This window comes from Neltuma alba, unplaced genomic scaffold (genome assembly GCF_004799145.2).
Source record: "Neltuma alba isolate B1F8T4 unplaced genomic scaffold, ASM479914v2 tig00013398_pilon, whole genome shotgun sequence".
In the NCBI taxonomy this organism is placed as follows: domain Eukaryota; kingdom Viridiplantae; phylum Streptophyta; class Magnoliopsida; order Fabales; family Fabaceae; genus Neltuma; species Neltuma alba.
This window is the reverse complement of record NW_021637656.1, coordinates 160,872-176,499: the sequence shown is the minus strand read 5'-3', so window position 1 is coordinate 176,499 and position 15,628 is coordinate 160,872. Positions and strand designations below refer to the sequence as shown.

At 31.6% G+C, this 15,628-nt stretch overlaps 1 protein-coding gene across 1 annotated transcript; it reads left to right on the top strand.

Moving 5' to 3' along the window:
- The first annotated feature begins 2,223 nt into the window (after positions 1–2,223).
- Positions 2,224–4,829, top strand: LOC114737026 (probable inorganic phosphate transporter 1-5). The gene is made up of 2 exons (XM_028924917.1): positions 2,224–2,860; positions 3,169–4,829. Exons 1-2 carry the CDS (start codon positions 2,347–2,349, stop codon positions 4,269–4,271), a joined length of 1,617 nt encoding a protein of 538 aa, XP_028780750.1. The 5' UTR covers positions 2,224–2,346; the 3' UTR covers positions 4,272–4,829.
- Positions 4,830–15,628: the final 10,799 nt, after the last annotated feature.

Sequence of the window (15,628 nt, the reverse complement as noted above, 5' to 3'; positions counted from 1 at the left end):
ATAATTAATTTTAATTGTAAGGGGTAAAATTATAAAAACGTTATCTGAGAGATTAAATTAAGAAAATGAAGGATTAATTATAAATTGAAAAAAAAAAAGCTATATATGTGGATTGTAAATTAATTGGGTCTCAACCAAAACAGTGATGTCAATGTGATTTTAACAAATTCTTACAGCTATGAGAGCTCCATTTAAACAAAAGTCTATGTGCAAACTCTGATCTTTTATGAAACAAACTCTTGGAAATCCATTTGGTCTAATCAACTTTAACATTTGACAATTCTATTCACTCTTGAAAGTTTGTGTTATTTTTTACTTTGACAATAATATAATTAATATTCCATGAATGCCAAAGTAGAATGTTAGTTTAATTTCATTGCTTTTTCACATTCACTTTTACACGGAGATGTATGAACTTTATATATATTCATATACTACCTCCGGTCTTAACTATAAGATCTCATTTGTAGTTTACAAATGAGGTCTTATAATCAGAGCCGAAAGTAGTGTGTGTATGAATCGCATACGTGAGATTTAATAAATTTAATTATTGTCTAATGTAACCTCCAAAAAACCAATCATCTGCGTTTGATCCCTTCTCCCATAATTAGAAACTTAAAGAAAATATTGTCCTTGTCAAAAGTAATAATACTACCTCGGATTTCAAAAATAAGACATAATCTTATATTTAGGACCGAAAGTAATATAAAATAATAACATACATGCAGTTTGGCAGTATATAGTAAAAGTATTTTCTATGAGAGAATATCCGCATTATTTAAAAGTGAGGTAAATTATGTGGCATTAGAGAGAGCTTCTTACCGAGTGATACATAATATTTAGAATCTGATTCTGCCGTGTGAAGTTATATATATATAAATATATATATATATATATATATATATATATATATATATATATATATATAGACCCACACACACACACTCATACGTTATGATAGTTACTACTCAAAAGATGAGCAAGTAGCTTGGCTTTCTAATCCTAAAGCACACAAATTCACGGATTCCCCTTAGCTTCATCCACAAGCCACCCAAGGCTAGCTAGTTCTTGTGCTTGGTCCCAACACGGTTTCCGTATCTAGTTAGGTATTTGTTAAAATATATGTTGATTATTTAAAATATCCTTTTTTTTAATTATTTGTATTGAAATTATCTCTAAATAAAAACTTCTTTAATATATCTAATTAATAAGGCTAATTTTAAAAAATTATATTTTAAAAAACAAAATGAATTAAAATCTTACATAAAAATTAAAGTAAATATTTTAACTAGTTATTATCTTTAAGACGGGATGACGTATTATTCTCATTAGTATAATTTGTAATTCTTAAAAGTTATATATATGATTAAAATATTCTTCTAGAAGATACTACCTACTGTCTTTAATATAAGATCTTGTTTGACTTTTATTTTGATCCTAAATATAAGACCTTAATCCATTTTGTCTGTCATATTTATGTATTTTTTTCCAAATTAGTTCCTCTAACAATGGTAGTTCTAGCCAATATACTTGATTAGCAATGATATTTTAAGAAAGACAACACATATTTATTACAAATAACTAACTTAACTTCTTTCCTTAATTTCTTCAAATTAGTCGACTAGCTCTTATGAGCCGCGGGATAGTACATACATATAGTCATGAAGCTGCTAAGAATTTTGACATAGAAGTATGTTTATACTTTATATTATTATATTTATTTTTCATATGTTTTTATTCATAACAAAGAACTCTGATGATTCCCACGTGTCGTTTCGAATCAGAGACACATCCATCTAATCTAATATTATTAAATTCATTTTTAAAATTTTCTGAAATTTTACTGTACCTGCTAACCAATTTTTGTGCGAGCAAACAAAAATATCTTTATTTTATTTGAATTGCAGATCATTAAATTGCTAAATTCTTGTTAAAAACCTGTAAAATTTATAAGGATTTACAACTCAAATTTAGTTACTTACAACAAAAATTCAACAGTTTCTAATAAGAATTTGACTATTAGTAACATAAATTCGGTAATTTACGAAGGGTATTTTTATCTTCTCACGTAAAAAATTTTGGTGAAATTTCAGAGTTTTTTAAAGTCTGGCTGATATTAATTCACCATCAACGCGGTTTATTGAAAATTCTTCCATCGTCGGAAGTGTTCCATCTGCACACGCATGAAACATATGCCCGAATTCAAACCCGCCTGACAGAAGTCTCTGTCTGTATATCTCCGCATATAAGTTCAAGATTGAAACAAAGCTGGTCGATCTATCGTTCTTGTGTTGTCACAGGATTGTTGAATTCTTCAAAGAAACCTTATAATAAATCGTTGTGGCTATGGCGCATGATCAGAACGTGCTTAATGCTCTCGATGTCGCCAAGACACAATGGTATCACTTCACGGCCATCGTCGTCGCCGGCATGGGCTTCTTCACCGACGCATACGATCTTTTCAGTATCCCCAACGTTACCAAGTTGCTGGGGAGGATATACTACACCAAAGAAGGGTCGCCGAAGCCCGGAAGCTTGCCGCCGAACGTGTCAGCTGCCGTCAACGGCGTGGCTCTCTGTGGGACGTTGGCCGGTCAGCTTTTCTTTGGGTGGCTCGGTGATAAGCTGGGGAGGAAGAAAGTGTATGGGATGACTCTTGCTCTTATGGTGATCTCTGCTCTTGCTTCTGGTCTCTCTTTTGGTCACACTGCAAAAGGTGTCGTCACCACTCTCTGTTTCTTCCGATTCTGGCTCGGTTTCGGAATCGGCGGCGACTACCCTCTCTCCGCCACCATCATGTCGGAATACGCCAACAAGAAGACTCGTGGAGCGTTCATCGCCGCCGTCTTCGCCATGCAAGGTTTGTTAAAGTTAATAATTTCTCACTCTGTTCAAAATTTTGCTTTTACCAGTGATCATTCACACTTAAACTGGTCTCTTTTGGCATGTAAATGATGGGCACTTTTTTTATTTGATTGTATTGATTCGATTTCAACTATGTTGAAGTTTTATTATTATTACATCTAAATCATCGTATTTCAGTTGACCGATTATGGTTGTTGTGCAAAACAAATTGAACTCTGATTATTACTGACTCATATTACACAGATAAAAACGATTGATGTTCAGTCAAGAGATTCTTTTCCCTTACCCATGACTTTGAATCAGGATTTGGAATATTGGCCGGCGGGATAGTTTCTCTGATCGTCTCGGCTGCGTTCGACCACGCGTACAAGGCTCCGCCGTACAACGTAAACCCGGCAGCTTCTCTTCCACCTGAAGCCGACTACGTTTGGCGGATAATCCTCATGTTTGGAGCGGTGCCCGCCGCAATGACCTTCTACTCGCGAGCGAAGATGCCTGAGACGGCAAGGTACACAGCTCTGGTCGCCAAGAACGAAAAACAAGCAGCTCTCGACATGGCCAAGGTCCTCGAAGTCGAACTCGAAGCCGAACAGCCAAATAAAGAAGAAAAACCAAACAAAAGAGACAGAACCAGCTTCGGTTTGTTCAGTAAGGAATTCGCTCGAAGACATGGACTTCACTTGCTCGGAACATGTACCACCTGGTTCTTACTGGACATTGCATATTACAGTTCGAATCTTTTCCAGAAAGATATTTATTCGGCGGTGGGATGGCTTCCTTCAGCCGGAGAAATGAGCGCGATTCAAGAAGTTTTTAAGGTGGCCAGAGCACAAGTACTGATCGCTCTTTGCGGCACCGTGCCGGGATACTGGTTCACGGTGGCGTTTATAGACATATTGGGACGATTCTTCATCCAGCTGATGGGTTTCTTCTTCATGACCGTCTTCATGTTGGCTCTGGCAATCCCTTACGATCACTGGACCAAGAAGGAAAACAGAATCGGGTTCCTTGTGATGTACGCACTGACCTTCTTCTTCGCCAACTTCGGTCCAAACGCCACCACTTTCGTCATTCCGGCGGAGATCTTCCCGGCTAGGTTGCGGTCGACTTGCCACGGGTTGTCGTCGGCGTCTGGGAAGGCCGGAGCCATCGTCGGCGCTTTCGGGTTCTTGTATGCTGCACAGAGTAAGGATCCGAAGAAGACAGACGCAGGTTACCCACCTGGGATTGGGATGAAGAATGCTCTGATCATGCTCGCCGTGATTAACTTTGTTGGGATGTTGTTCACTTTCTTGGTTCCAGAATCAAAGGGGAAATCGTTGGAGGAATTGAGCAGAGAAAATGAAGAAGAAAATGATGAACATGGAGCAGAGTCGTCTTCTACTAACAGAACAGTTCCAGTGTGAGAATGTAAATTCAGTATCAAACTTTTGGAATGGTACTTGGGATTGATTTGAAGGAAATAACATCAAAAACACAGTCTGATCTATCAGCTGGCATTGCGTATGGCAGAGATGATGGCTTAGCAGAAATAAGGCGAGAATCCAAATCCATTATGATCGATCGGTTTTACTGTAACATATATTATAGGCGGACATATGTGATGAAATGCTTGGGGTGGCTTTCAAATTATTGGTTCAGAATGATAATTAAATATATATATATATATAATTTTAAAGAAGTACAGCATCTTAATTTTTCTAAACTTTTGGGTTTACTGGCACCGAGTTCTGTTTGGGAGATCACAGGTCCAATGGTTAGATTGGAAGAAACGTGTTAGCATTGTGATCGCGGAGATTATGACGTATGATGCATTGACACGGGTAATTATTAGTGTCAAATTGGACAATGAAATAATAAAAGGCATAAAGGATTATAGGTTAAAATACAAGGCAGTTTGGAGTAAAATATGTTCCCATTCATTGAGATATTCTGTTATTAGAAGCAATCTTATTTAAAATATTGTCAGATATTAATGTAATGAAAAATTAGCCTATTTTACTAAATCTAAACTTCGTTGATTCCTCTCTCAGTTCTTGTATGGAAAGAAGCCAATTGCATAAATTTTGAGGGATTTGGAGTGCTTCTGCTCCACACTATTCATTCAGAATTATGATTTGGTTTTCTTGAAGACTCTCATGGATCTCTTGATGAAATTAGAGGGAAGATGAAAAATTAAAAAAAAAAGAAAAAAGAAAAGACAACATGATACTACCTCTTGTTCTTAATATAAGATCTTGTTTGACTTTTATTTTAGTCATAAATAGAAGACCCTAATTTACTTTGTCTTTCATATTTATATATTTTTTCTCAAAGTAATTCTTCTAACAATGGTAATTCTAGATAACAAATTTGATTAGCGAGGATATTTTAGGAAAAACAACACCTATTCATTACAAATAACTAATTTAACTAAATTTCTTAATTTCTCCAAATTAGTTAACTAGGTTTTATAATTAGGACTGAAGGTAATATATGCAAAGCATATTTTTGTAGTTTACTAATATATACGTGTAAAATATCATTACTTTTTCAAAGAACCCACATACAGTCACGAAGCACATGAAGAACATCCTTTTTTTTTTTTGCCCCCGCATAATACAATTTAAACATACATATGCACCCAAATATATCAATATCATGATGGATTTTTTATTTTTTATTTTTGGCCTGAAAGTACAAGCATGACGGATGGCTGACAACCGTTGACATTTGCAAGCATCTATGGCAGACTGGGACCCCAAAGCAGCTCGATCGACTCCTTCGATATCAGACATAAGAAGCCCATCCCTTGCAGCCGACAAGATGGATCCTGCGAGGCCCCTTCCACCTCGAAAACTATTATGTCAACCTATTAAAAATATCTCATTACTTAAACATTGCAATTATATAGTGGAGTATCTAATCTATGCATTTTTTTGATAAACTCTCTAATCCATGCATAATTAATCCAAAAAAAATCTAATCTATACATAATTATATATAAAGGATTATGATTTGGCAATGCTGATGATTGGCATTCTCACTCTCACTCCCCGACACTTCAGGCTAGAATTTTAATTCTCCTTCGGTGCTAAATATAAATTTCATTAAATAGATCTTATATTTAGGACATGAGGAATACTATAATTTTAGCAATATTTTATCTCTCCATAAAAAATGTCAAAATGCCGTTTCTTTTCAATTATATTGTAGTTTATTAATTATCTTAACTAATATTATTTATATATATATAGGTTCATGTAATTGACTTGAATATATAATAGGTCCAGTCTTATCTGTAATCTTCTTTTATCCTATAAAATTAATCAATCTCTCGCTCCTATGTCAGAATGCCCTCAATCATGCAAGCATAATAACAGTCAAATTTCTTGGCCAATAATAATAATAATCAAGCCTCAAATGTTTATTTTATAAGTCAAACAAAATGTTCTCATACTAATTAATTAACACATTTTAATTACTTAATTATTGAAATGACTTGAGCAGGCTTTTCGCATGTTGACAGCATGAGTTGTTAACTTTTCTTTATTCTTTCGTGCAAGCAATGAAATATTAACTCTGACTAAATGTTTTCCCCGTGATAAAGATTTTTTTTTTTTTAATTTAAGGTGACAAGTATTAATAGTCTAAAATTATAAACGGAATCCGCAATTTTTTCACTTACAGTTCATATAACTAAGTTAATTTTTTTTCATAAGCCAGAATAATAAAATTTTATCAGATCTCTTTTTTTAATTTTAAAAAAATGTGACGTTTTGATTGAAGAAGCCCGGTGACTGACCTTGAATTTGCCGTCACACACAGGACCAAACTTAGTTAATAGTTGAAAATATTCAAAATAAAAAAAAAATTGTTCATAGATAATAAAAATAAGTTGTTACTAGTATTATTTATGTTTTTCGAAGTTATAATTCAAATTCCGTTAAATCTTGACATTTTGATAATGTTTTATATTTTTGTCTACTTTAAAGAAAAGAGTACCAATAGTAATTCAATCAATTTATTTTATAGTTCTTCACTGCAATTTGAATTCTTTAAGCTCTTTTTTTTTTATTTTCATAATATATTACCCGTTGACTGTGAGTATTATTTTTCCTAAATCATATTTTTAAGCTTAACTTTGCCACTAATAATTTGTTCCCTATATTTTTAACATTCTCTCATAAGAGAATTACAATCAAGTTCCATATAAAAGAAATAACTACTAAAAGTCCAATAACAACTTGAACAACATGTAATGACAGGTTCTAGGGTAGGGAATAACAACTTCTAAGACTTGTTTTGTAATTTTTTTCTTACATGGGACCTCATTGTAATTCTCCCTTCTCTTATCTCTCCTAAGAAAACCATGTCAACTTAAAAATGCCAATTTCTTTTTATATTTGTTTATTATGTAATGTAACCGTTAGGGAGCAAGAAATTAAAATGGGTCTTGCAGGGCCTACTGTATATGTTCAACACTTCACCTGAATAATTTGAATTTAAATAATTAATATTTCCGATGTTATTTGTTATTTTATTTTATCCTATAAAATTAATCAAGCGCGCATGCTCCAAAGTCTCTGAATATCCTCAGTGATAAGCAAGATTGTCAAACTTCAAATTTATATTATTAGAATATAAAATGTTCAGGCTATTAATCAGACTCCCTTTTAATTATTTAATAATTGAATTGACTTAGCAGGCTTTTTGCTGTTGACAGCATAAATATTAAAGTTTATATATTATTGTTTTTGTTACAACAATAAAATATTAATTATAATGTTTTGTTCATAATGAACCATGGTTTTTCTTGGGCGAACATAATAAATTAAACCATGAAAAACCCAAAGCAGAGTTCTAAAGTTGGACCATACTCTCTCTCTCTCTCTCTCTCTCTGTTTTCAATAATTATAAAGGAAAAGCACAATGAGGCTTTGGAGCATTCCTGAGTAAATGTTACCCATGCTTCTCGGATAAAAAATTAAACACAGAAACATCTCAAAAATTTATATTTATGAGGTCAAACTTGCATACACACGCACAAATTAAACTTGCATATTTATAAGTCAAATTTACTAATTTTATGTTTACCAATTAAATTTTCATATTTAATTGTAAGTGGAGTTGCATCGCTTATATAACTCAAACTAATAAAAATGGAGTCTGCATTTATTTTTTTTAATCTGATACATATGAATAATTTTCTCATTCGTCAATCTGATGTAGATTTTGATTTGTTCATTTGTTTGATTGGCTGTAATAGTTCTTCTGGAACCTCTATATGAACTTTATTGTACATAATTGGTGATTTATGTACGGGTATTAATATTTTCTATATTATATTATATATACATATATATATATATATATATATATTCGACAATTGTAGAGGGAAAAAAGGACAAGGATTAGGATAAGCCCCATGTTGTCGCCGCTGAAATCAAATTGCACTAATAAATCTGCCATATATCTCAACAAGGCCTCAAAAAATATTGTGTGCGTTTGTGTCGTCTGTCTACAGGCAACAACAAAAAAATATGTGTGCGTGTATATATATATATCTATTATATAGACACACACAATATAAAATCATTCTATAATTAGAAGCTACTTTATTCATAATCATAAGTTACGAACAATATAAATAATTTCAATTTCTATCACAAACTGCCAAGCAACATTAATTGATGGTTTTAGTAAGCAAGAGAATAGTTAATAAAAAAGCTGTAATTTTAAAAGAAAAAAATTCACAAACTTTTGATTGAATATATAAGTGATACTTTTTTAAAAATATTTAATTATCACTCTTACAATTGGCATAATTAACCTTTGAATTTTGTGTTACACATATGGTTGGCCAAAAAAAATGTAGATATATGACACATTGTCCACAAGTCCTAATTTACATTGCTGCTAAATTTAAGTTTTTTTACCACTTAATTTATGTTTTCTGGTATTCCTTTCATTTATCTAATATAAATGATGAATGGGGTTAGGTTGAAAATAAGTCAGACAATTTTTAAAAAAATAAGTAACAGATTCAAGTTACGGTCAAACTTAGTTAGACAAACAGACAAATCTATTTTCACAAAGTGGGAGCTATGGGCTAATGTATAGGATAACATGGTTATATATAAAAAAAAACAGAGAGAAAGATTATAATGAGGTTTTTTTTAAAAAAAAGTCTTAAAGAATGTTATTTTCTATTTTAAAACTTGTATTATAAGCTGCTCAAATTGTTATTAGGATCTTTTTAATTAATTTCTCTTCGGTAAGACTTGATTATAATTCTCACAAAAAAATATTTATAAATATAAAAAATTATCCATGTAATTCAAATTATACCTATGGCCTGATCATAATCAAAGAGTCCCATAGTTATAATTATAAAATGCTTCTTGTTTTCCCCCGCTACCAGCATAATTACAAGTAGGGGTGTGCAAAAACCCGGTGGTCCAGTCCAGTTCAGTCCAACCCGAAGTGGTCTTGTCCGGTCCAATCCAGTCCAAATTAACTATATAATGAAATTAGACTAGACTGGACCAGACTAGTTGGTCGGGCTTGACTGGGTTTCAGACCAAGTGGTCCAGTCCAGTCTAGGTGAATTTTTTATTTTTTAATAATTTGTAATTTAGATGATGCCTTTGATTGTTTTTAATGTTTTTAGATATTTTTATGTATTTATGATGGAGTCTTAACATTTTAGGAAGAGTTTTATATGATTATAGGTAGTTTTTATTGTCTTAATTGTACTTATCATGTTGAAATCTTATTTCTCATAAAGAAAAAAATTACAAAAAAAAGAAGAAAATTGGCCAATTGGACTGCCTCGACCAGTCCACCAGTCTGGTAGACCAAGTCCAGTCCAACCCGCCCTCGGGTCATCATTGGACTAGACCATACCACAGACTATCAAACCTAGTCTGACCAAAAAATCAGACTAGACTTCGGGTTGAGCTTTGGTCCAATCCGGTCCGTCCATTGTGCAACCCTAATTACAAGCTTCTTAAATGTACCTAGCTGTAAATTACATTAATAAATTTTATCTTCACAAATTAAGTTTGAATTGTGAAGATTTTAATTTTAAAATTAATAATTATTGAGACCGTAATTTTATCTCCACATACTTTATGGTTTATAGATAACGTAAGGTATATCGAGGCGACTTCTAAGGAAGGAGCAAGAAAAAAAAGGCATATAGGTGGCTTGGATCGATGTTGACTTTCTTTCATTAATTAGTGTGCATAAATAAAAAGTTTTGTCAAAGAAATAATTAAAAAAAGAGTAAGATTAACTATTTGAAGCCGACATTTTAACACTTTTGACAGAAAGAGCAACGAAAACATCACAAATGACTAACGTTTTTTCCCTTTACCACTTCTTTTAATTTTCATTTCTATATAATATTATATTGTTTTATAGTATTACATACGTATATTTAATATTGGTCAAATGTCTGCATGCATCACTGAGACAATTATGCGTTTGGAATGAGGGAAATGGGAAAGGAGAGAATAAATTTTTTTAACAAGTTTGAATTTAAAAAATTAGAGAAGTGAGTTGAAATCTTTTAATTAATTTTTCTTTTTTTTCTATCTCTTACTTTTTTTTATTAAAATTTTACAATCACAAAATTTTAATCTTTTTTTCAATTCAAACTCATTAAAATTTTCTCTCGCATTTCCTCCTTTCAATTCGATTTCCCCTCAAACCAAACAGATGGCAAGGGGAACTTACAACCTTATAATTGACGCATTCTAAATTGCTAATTCATTCGTTGGAAATAAAATATTAATAATTTACTGATTAATGAATGATTATTTTAGTCTTAATTGGAGTACGTACTAGGTGATAACTCTTATCTGCATATGATTATTTAATTAATACTGTCAAGTAATCAAAAACAAATAAGTGATCCGCGAAAGCCGGAAGAATCTTCATTCTTAATAATCAATATAGATATTGGACGGCTAAACTTTTCCATATTCAAATTAATTAAATGATAGTATCCATCGATTTGATATATAAAATCATTGTGTATTTTTCGGATGCGAATCGAATTTGCTATTCCTAGGATATACTATTATGTTATATTCTTTCTTCTGTTCACATTAAGCGGGATTATTATAAGAACTCTTTGGGCATTAATTTTTCCAAATTTATTATTCAAACAATTCAACATCACATACGATATAAAAGTCAGAATGCGGGTAAAATTACAATCCGCAACCAACGGGGTTAGGTTTAACTCTCATGACGTGACGAGCTAAGGTTGAATTTTCACTGAGAGAGGCATTACATTTAGTGCCGGCAGTATATATCTCGAATATGATTGACTTTAATAGAAAGATATATATACTTTAGCCAAAAAAAAAAATACAACATGCAAATTATTAAGTCCCACTCAGAGATAATATTCTTGGAATAAAGTAAAAGGTTAGAACTTTGTAAATGTATAAAAGTTATTTACGTTAGTCTTAGTCACTGTATAGTTACATACTTACATCCATGGGAGAAAAAAGCGCATTATTCTGTTATCCTATTATTAGATATTGCCGCACATATTCTTGTATTTCTTCGTCATCCTTCATCTAAGAACGGAAAAAACTCATACATCTATCATACTTACAGAAAATGAAACTTGTAATAATTTTTTACTTAAACCAAAATTCAAGAGATGTTTGGTGTCAGTTTAGCCAAACAATTCTGACTGGTACTTATATTATTTCAGTTAACCGTGCTGCACTTGCTTAGCTATTACTATCTCGGTTCTAAATATAAGAACTAGTTGATTAATTTGAATAGATTAAGAAGAAAAAAAGTTAAATTAGTTATTTATAATAAGTAGGTGTTATCTTTCCTAAAATATCCTTTCCAATCAAGTTTATTGGTTAAGACTACTATTATTAGAAGGACCATCTTGAAAAAAATAGATAAATATGAGAAACAAAGTAGATTGAGGTTTTATATTTAGAACAAAAATCAAACGAGGTCTTATATTAAAGATCAGAGGTAGTATTATATTATTCTCTATAATTCTGATATGGCAAGACATGAAGATCTTTTTAAGAATTTTATCTTATTAATTCATCATAAATTTGCCTATTTGAAGGCTCCTCACCATGTAAAAAAGTGCATATCAATTCATTCTTTCATTTTTTCCCCTCTTTATTTTTACAATTTCTATTTATCAATATATAAATCAATGGTATTGAACTACTATTGATATGAATTAGCATATAAAGAAATTTGATATGATAACTTTAATTCAAAAAATTAATAATTTAATTTGTTTTCTCCGATTTAAATGTATATTCTTAATGATGTTTGTTTTTAAATCACAATTCTTCTAGCTGTGATTCTACACGAAAGCATGTCACAATTATTTTCCAAACATAACATGACATAACTCGTTTGCGTGAATAATAATAAACAGTAATTAAATATAAATGTGTACTATTCATTGAATAGTACCTTGATTAGGGTTATGGCAAGCATGAACGAAATATATTATTTAAAATTGTGGCATTATAAAATTATTATATGGTGTGAACGCAACGTGAAGAAGGGGGTGCCCTCAAGTGAAAGGGCTACACGTACCCCAAAATTAAAGTCCAATTATTCCTTCCAACCCATAAGCTCTTCCTACATCAAACAAAATTCTTGAAAATATAATCCATGCACGCCCTCCTAAATTTAACTTATAATAAAAAATTAATTAAAAAATCCGTCATTCTGAAATTTATTACTCAAATATACCTAACATTTGTTGAAGGATCCATAATGCAACTAATTTTCAGCGAGTGTAAGTTTTTCTCAACTTTGTATACAAGCTATCTTTAATTATGTACAAAACAAAAAGCATTATTTATATATATAGGTTGAAAATATATGATACATAACCGAAAGAAATTTGCACAATAAGTTGCACCTGTTCAAGAATGAGTTTTTAAGTACTAATGTTTTAAGCAATACTACAAACATGATCTTATAATTAGGACAGGAGATAGTATTTAATCTGTAAACAAATCTTAACGTGTTGGTTGTTTTTTTTAATACACCTTCTAAAAGACACGTGTTTAGCCTTGTATTCTTCGTAGGTAGAGGTAGAAACTAGTTTTGGTAATCTTTGCAGTGATCCACGCTCTAAACTTATCATAATCATCCAGATCTGATTTGTATGGTTTAGATTTAATTTTTTTATTCTGATTTTTTAAAATAATTATTTTAACGAGTGTAAAATTTAAAATAAAGATAATCTCTTAAATATCATTCTGTTGAAAATAATTTTTATTTGAAAATAAGAATAAAAAAATAAATTTAAACCATTCAAATCAAATTTGAATGGTTTAGATATAATGAGTTTATAATTCTCATCACTCCAATGAGTAACAAAACTCGCTTGGATAAAAGTGTATCAAGCACCCCAATTTTATTTCTTAGGTAGATTTAGTATCTTGATCTTTTTGTAATGTATCCAGCACTCTGATATTATTTTTTAGTGTATTCAAAATCATAATCTTATTTTTAGTGTATCCAGCATCCTAAAAATCAGGGTGTGACTGAAAAAGTAATATCAGGGTGCTAGACATATAAAAAAATAAGAGTAGGATATTGGATGCACCATATAAAAGATCAGGGTGCTTGATATATACCTAGGGAATAAGATTATGGTGCTCTTTTTTTTTTTAATTATATCTGATTATCTGGTTAATATGGCCATATCATTTTTTTTTTCTCTTTCATGTCCCGCAATTGAACCTCCGAACTCAACCCTTCGTTCCTCGGTAAAATTTCTTTTGAATAAAATAAACCTAGGCGTAAATCTAGCAGTCTTTTTTGCCTGTGATCTCTCTCACATCGCGCTAGGGTCAAACGGAATCTAATTAATAATTATACAATCAAGGTGAATTAAAGCAATAATATATATAATTGCTTTAAATGGGTTTACCGTTTGGTATAAAGGAAATGGAAAGAAGGGGAGAAGAGGAAAAATTTTAATGAACCCGTTTTCAAAATGGAAGAAATACGGTTAAATTTTTTTGATTAATTTTAATTACTCTTTTGTTTTATATTTTCTCTTTGTCAAAATTTTATAACCCCACTTGTTCAATTTTTTAAACAAACTCATTAAGATTTTTTCTCCCCTTCTTTTCTCTCTATTTCCATCATGCCAAACAGACTCTACATGAGATTGAGAAATTTAGAATATCCTAATTAAGATAATATATATAAATATGTGTGTGTGTATATGAGATGTTGCGAGAGGGGCCACTAAAAAATGAGTAAAATAACACTCAACACTTTGATATTATTTTTCAGATGCAGTCATTATCTTGATGTTATTTGTGGCGCATCAAGCACCAGAATTTTTTTTTTTTATATCTAGTATCATAATCTTGTTCACAGTACATTTAGTATCTAACCTATAAATAAATTTTTTTTTTTTTTTGGTCAAAGAACCTATAAATAAAATTAAAATACTGAATATAACTAAAAACATAACATTAGGATATTGGTTGGGCATACGGGGAGGGGGGGGGGGAAAGAGTTTCGAATGCATTAGGATGATCGATATTACTTTACCCGGCTTTAGTTTCGAACCTAATGAAATGGTTTTTTGACTGTGTCTCTGAGAATTAAGCTACTGATCATTGGTGATCTGTTCTATGTCAGTGACGATGCCCCATAAAGTTCGTGAGGGCATTGATTACCAAAACTTTAGGTAGGTGATTCTTATTAACTCTCTAATATCATACTAGCTATTAGGGTTCCTTTAGAGGGTAGGGCTTTGGTAATAAACATTGGATTCTTTTCTAATTCTGCACGTGTTGGGATTGTAGAAACCTATGGATGGTGTGAGACAAAACCACGAATTTTAGGAATTTGTTGTGCGTGTGTGGAGACAAAATTATATCAATTTTTGATAGGGAGCTAGTGAAGACAAAAACATGAATCATTTAATTAATCTTTTATTTTTTTCCCGCTAAAACACATGTATCTTTCTATTGAAGATAATCCTATTCAAGACACTGTCGGGTACTAAATATGGACACCTCTTTTAATAGGAATTCCAACTTTAATTCCTCACAAATTAATTCGTCACTTTGTGAGGAACTAGTTCTTTTCACTAGACCCAATCTCTATTGGTATTAATCTTTTAACTTAAAAAGAAGTGTTATATGCGCGAGGGATGCAGATAGGCTCGGGACCAGAGTTTTGAAGGTTAATGACGAGCTGTAAAAGAACAAATTAAGCTAAAAAGATTAAATTGATCCAAGAACTGAATATAAAAAATAACATACAAGGCTAAGTATTTAAGTGATGATCTTTTTCTTAATTCTATTGAAATAAAATTTGATTCTTTATCTTATGTATGTAACAGGATTCATTTTATGCATCTACTTAAATTAATTGGTTGACTTGCGACTCTATGTGCATGAACCAAATTATGATTTGTAGATGGACGGAGTTATATATGCGTTGAAACAATTAGGAAAAAGAGTGATGATGAAATGATAACACATTTAGGGAGATTAATTTGGCATGTGAACACGATTGAGAGAACAACTGGCTTATAGGAATCAAACCGTTGGGCGTTTATTGACTTGCGATTAACAATAATAAAATGATTTCAACATGGGAGGAATAATCTGGGCATATGCTCTTCTTCTTCTCTCTCTCTCTCTCTCTCTGTATATATATATATATATCCATATCATATTCAAATCTCCCCCTGCATCCCTATCCCTACCATAACATAACCCGCCGGCAACGG

What these genes read in the sequence shown, in the direction of transcription:
- LOC114737026 (XM_028924917.1), top strand. Translation starts at nt 2,347, where the DNA reads ATGGCGCATGATCAGAACGTGCTTAATGCTCTCGATGTCGCCAAGACA. An exon ending in CGCCGTCTTCGCCATGCAAG is followed by an intron (nt 2,861 to 3,168) that starts GTTTGTTAAAGT and finishes ACTTTGAATCAG; the next exon opens with GATTTGGAATATTGGCCGGC.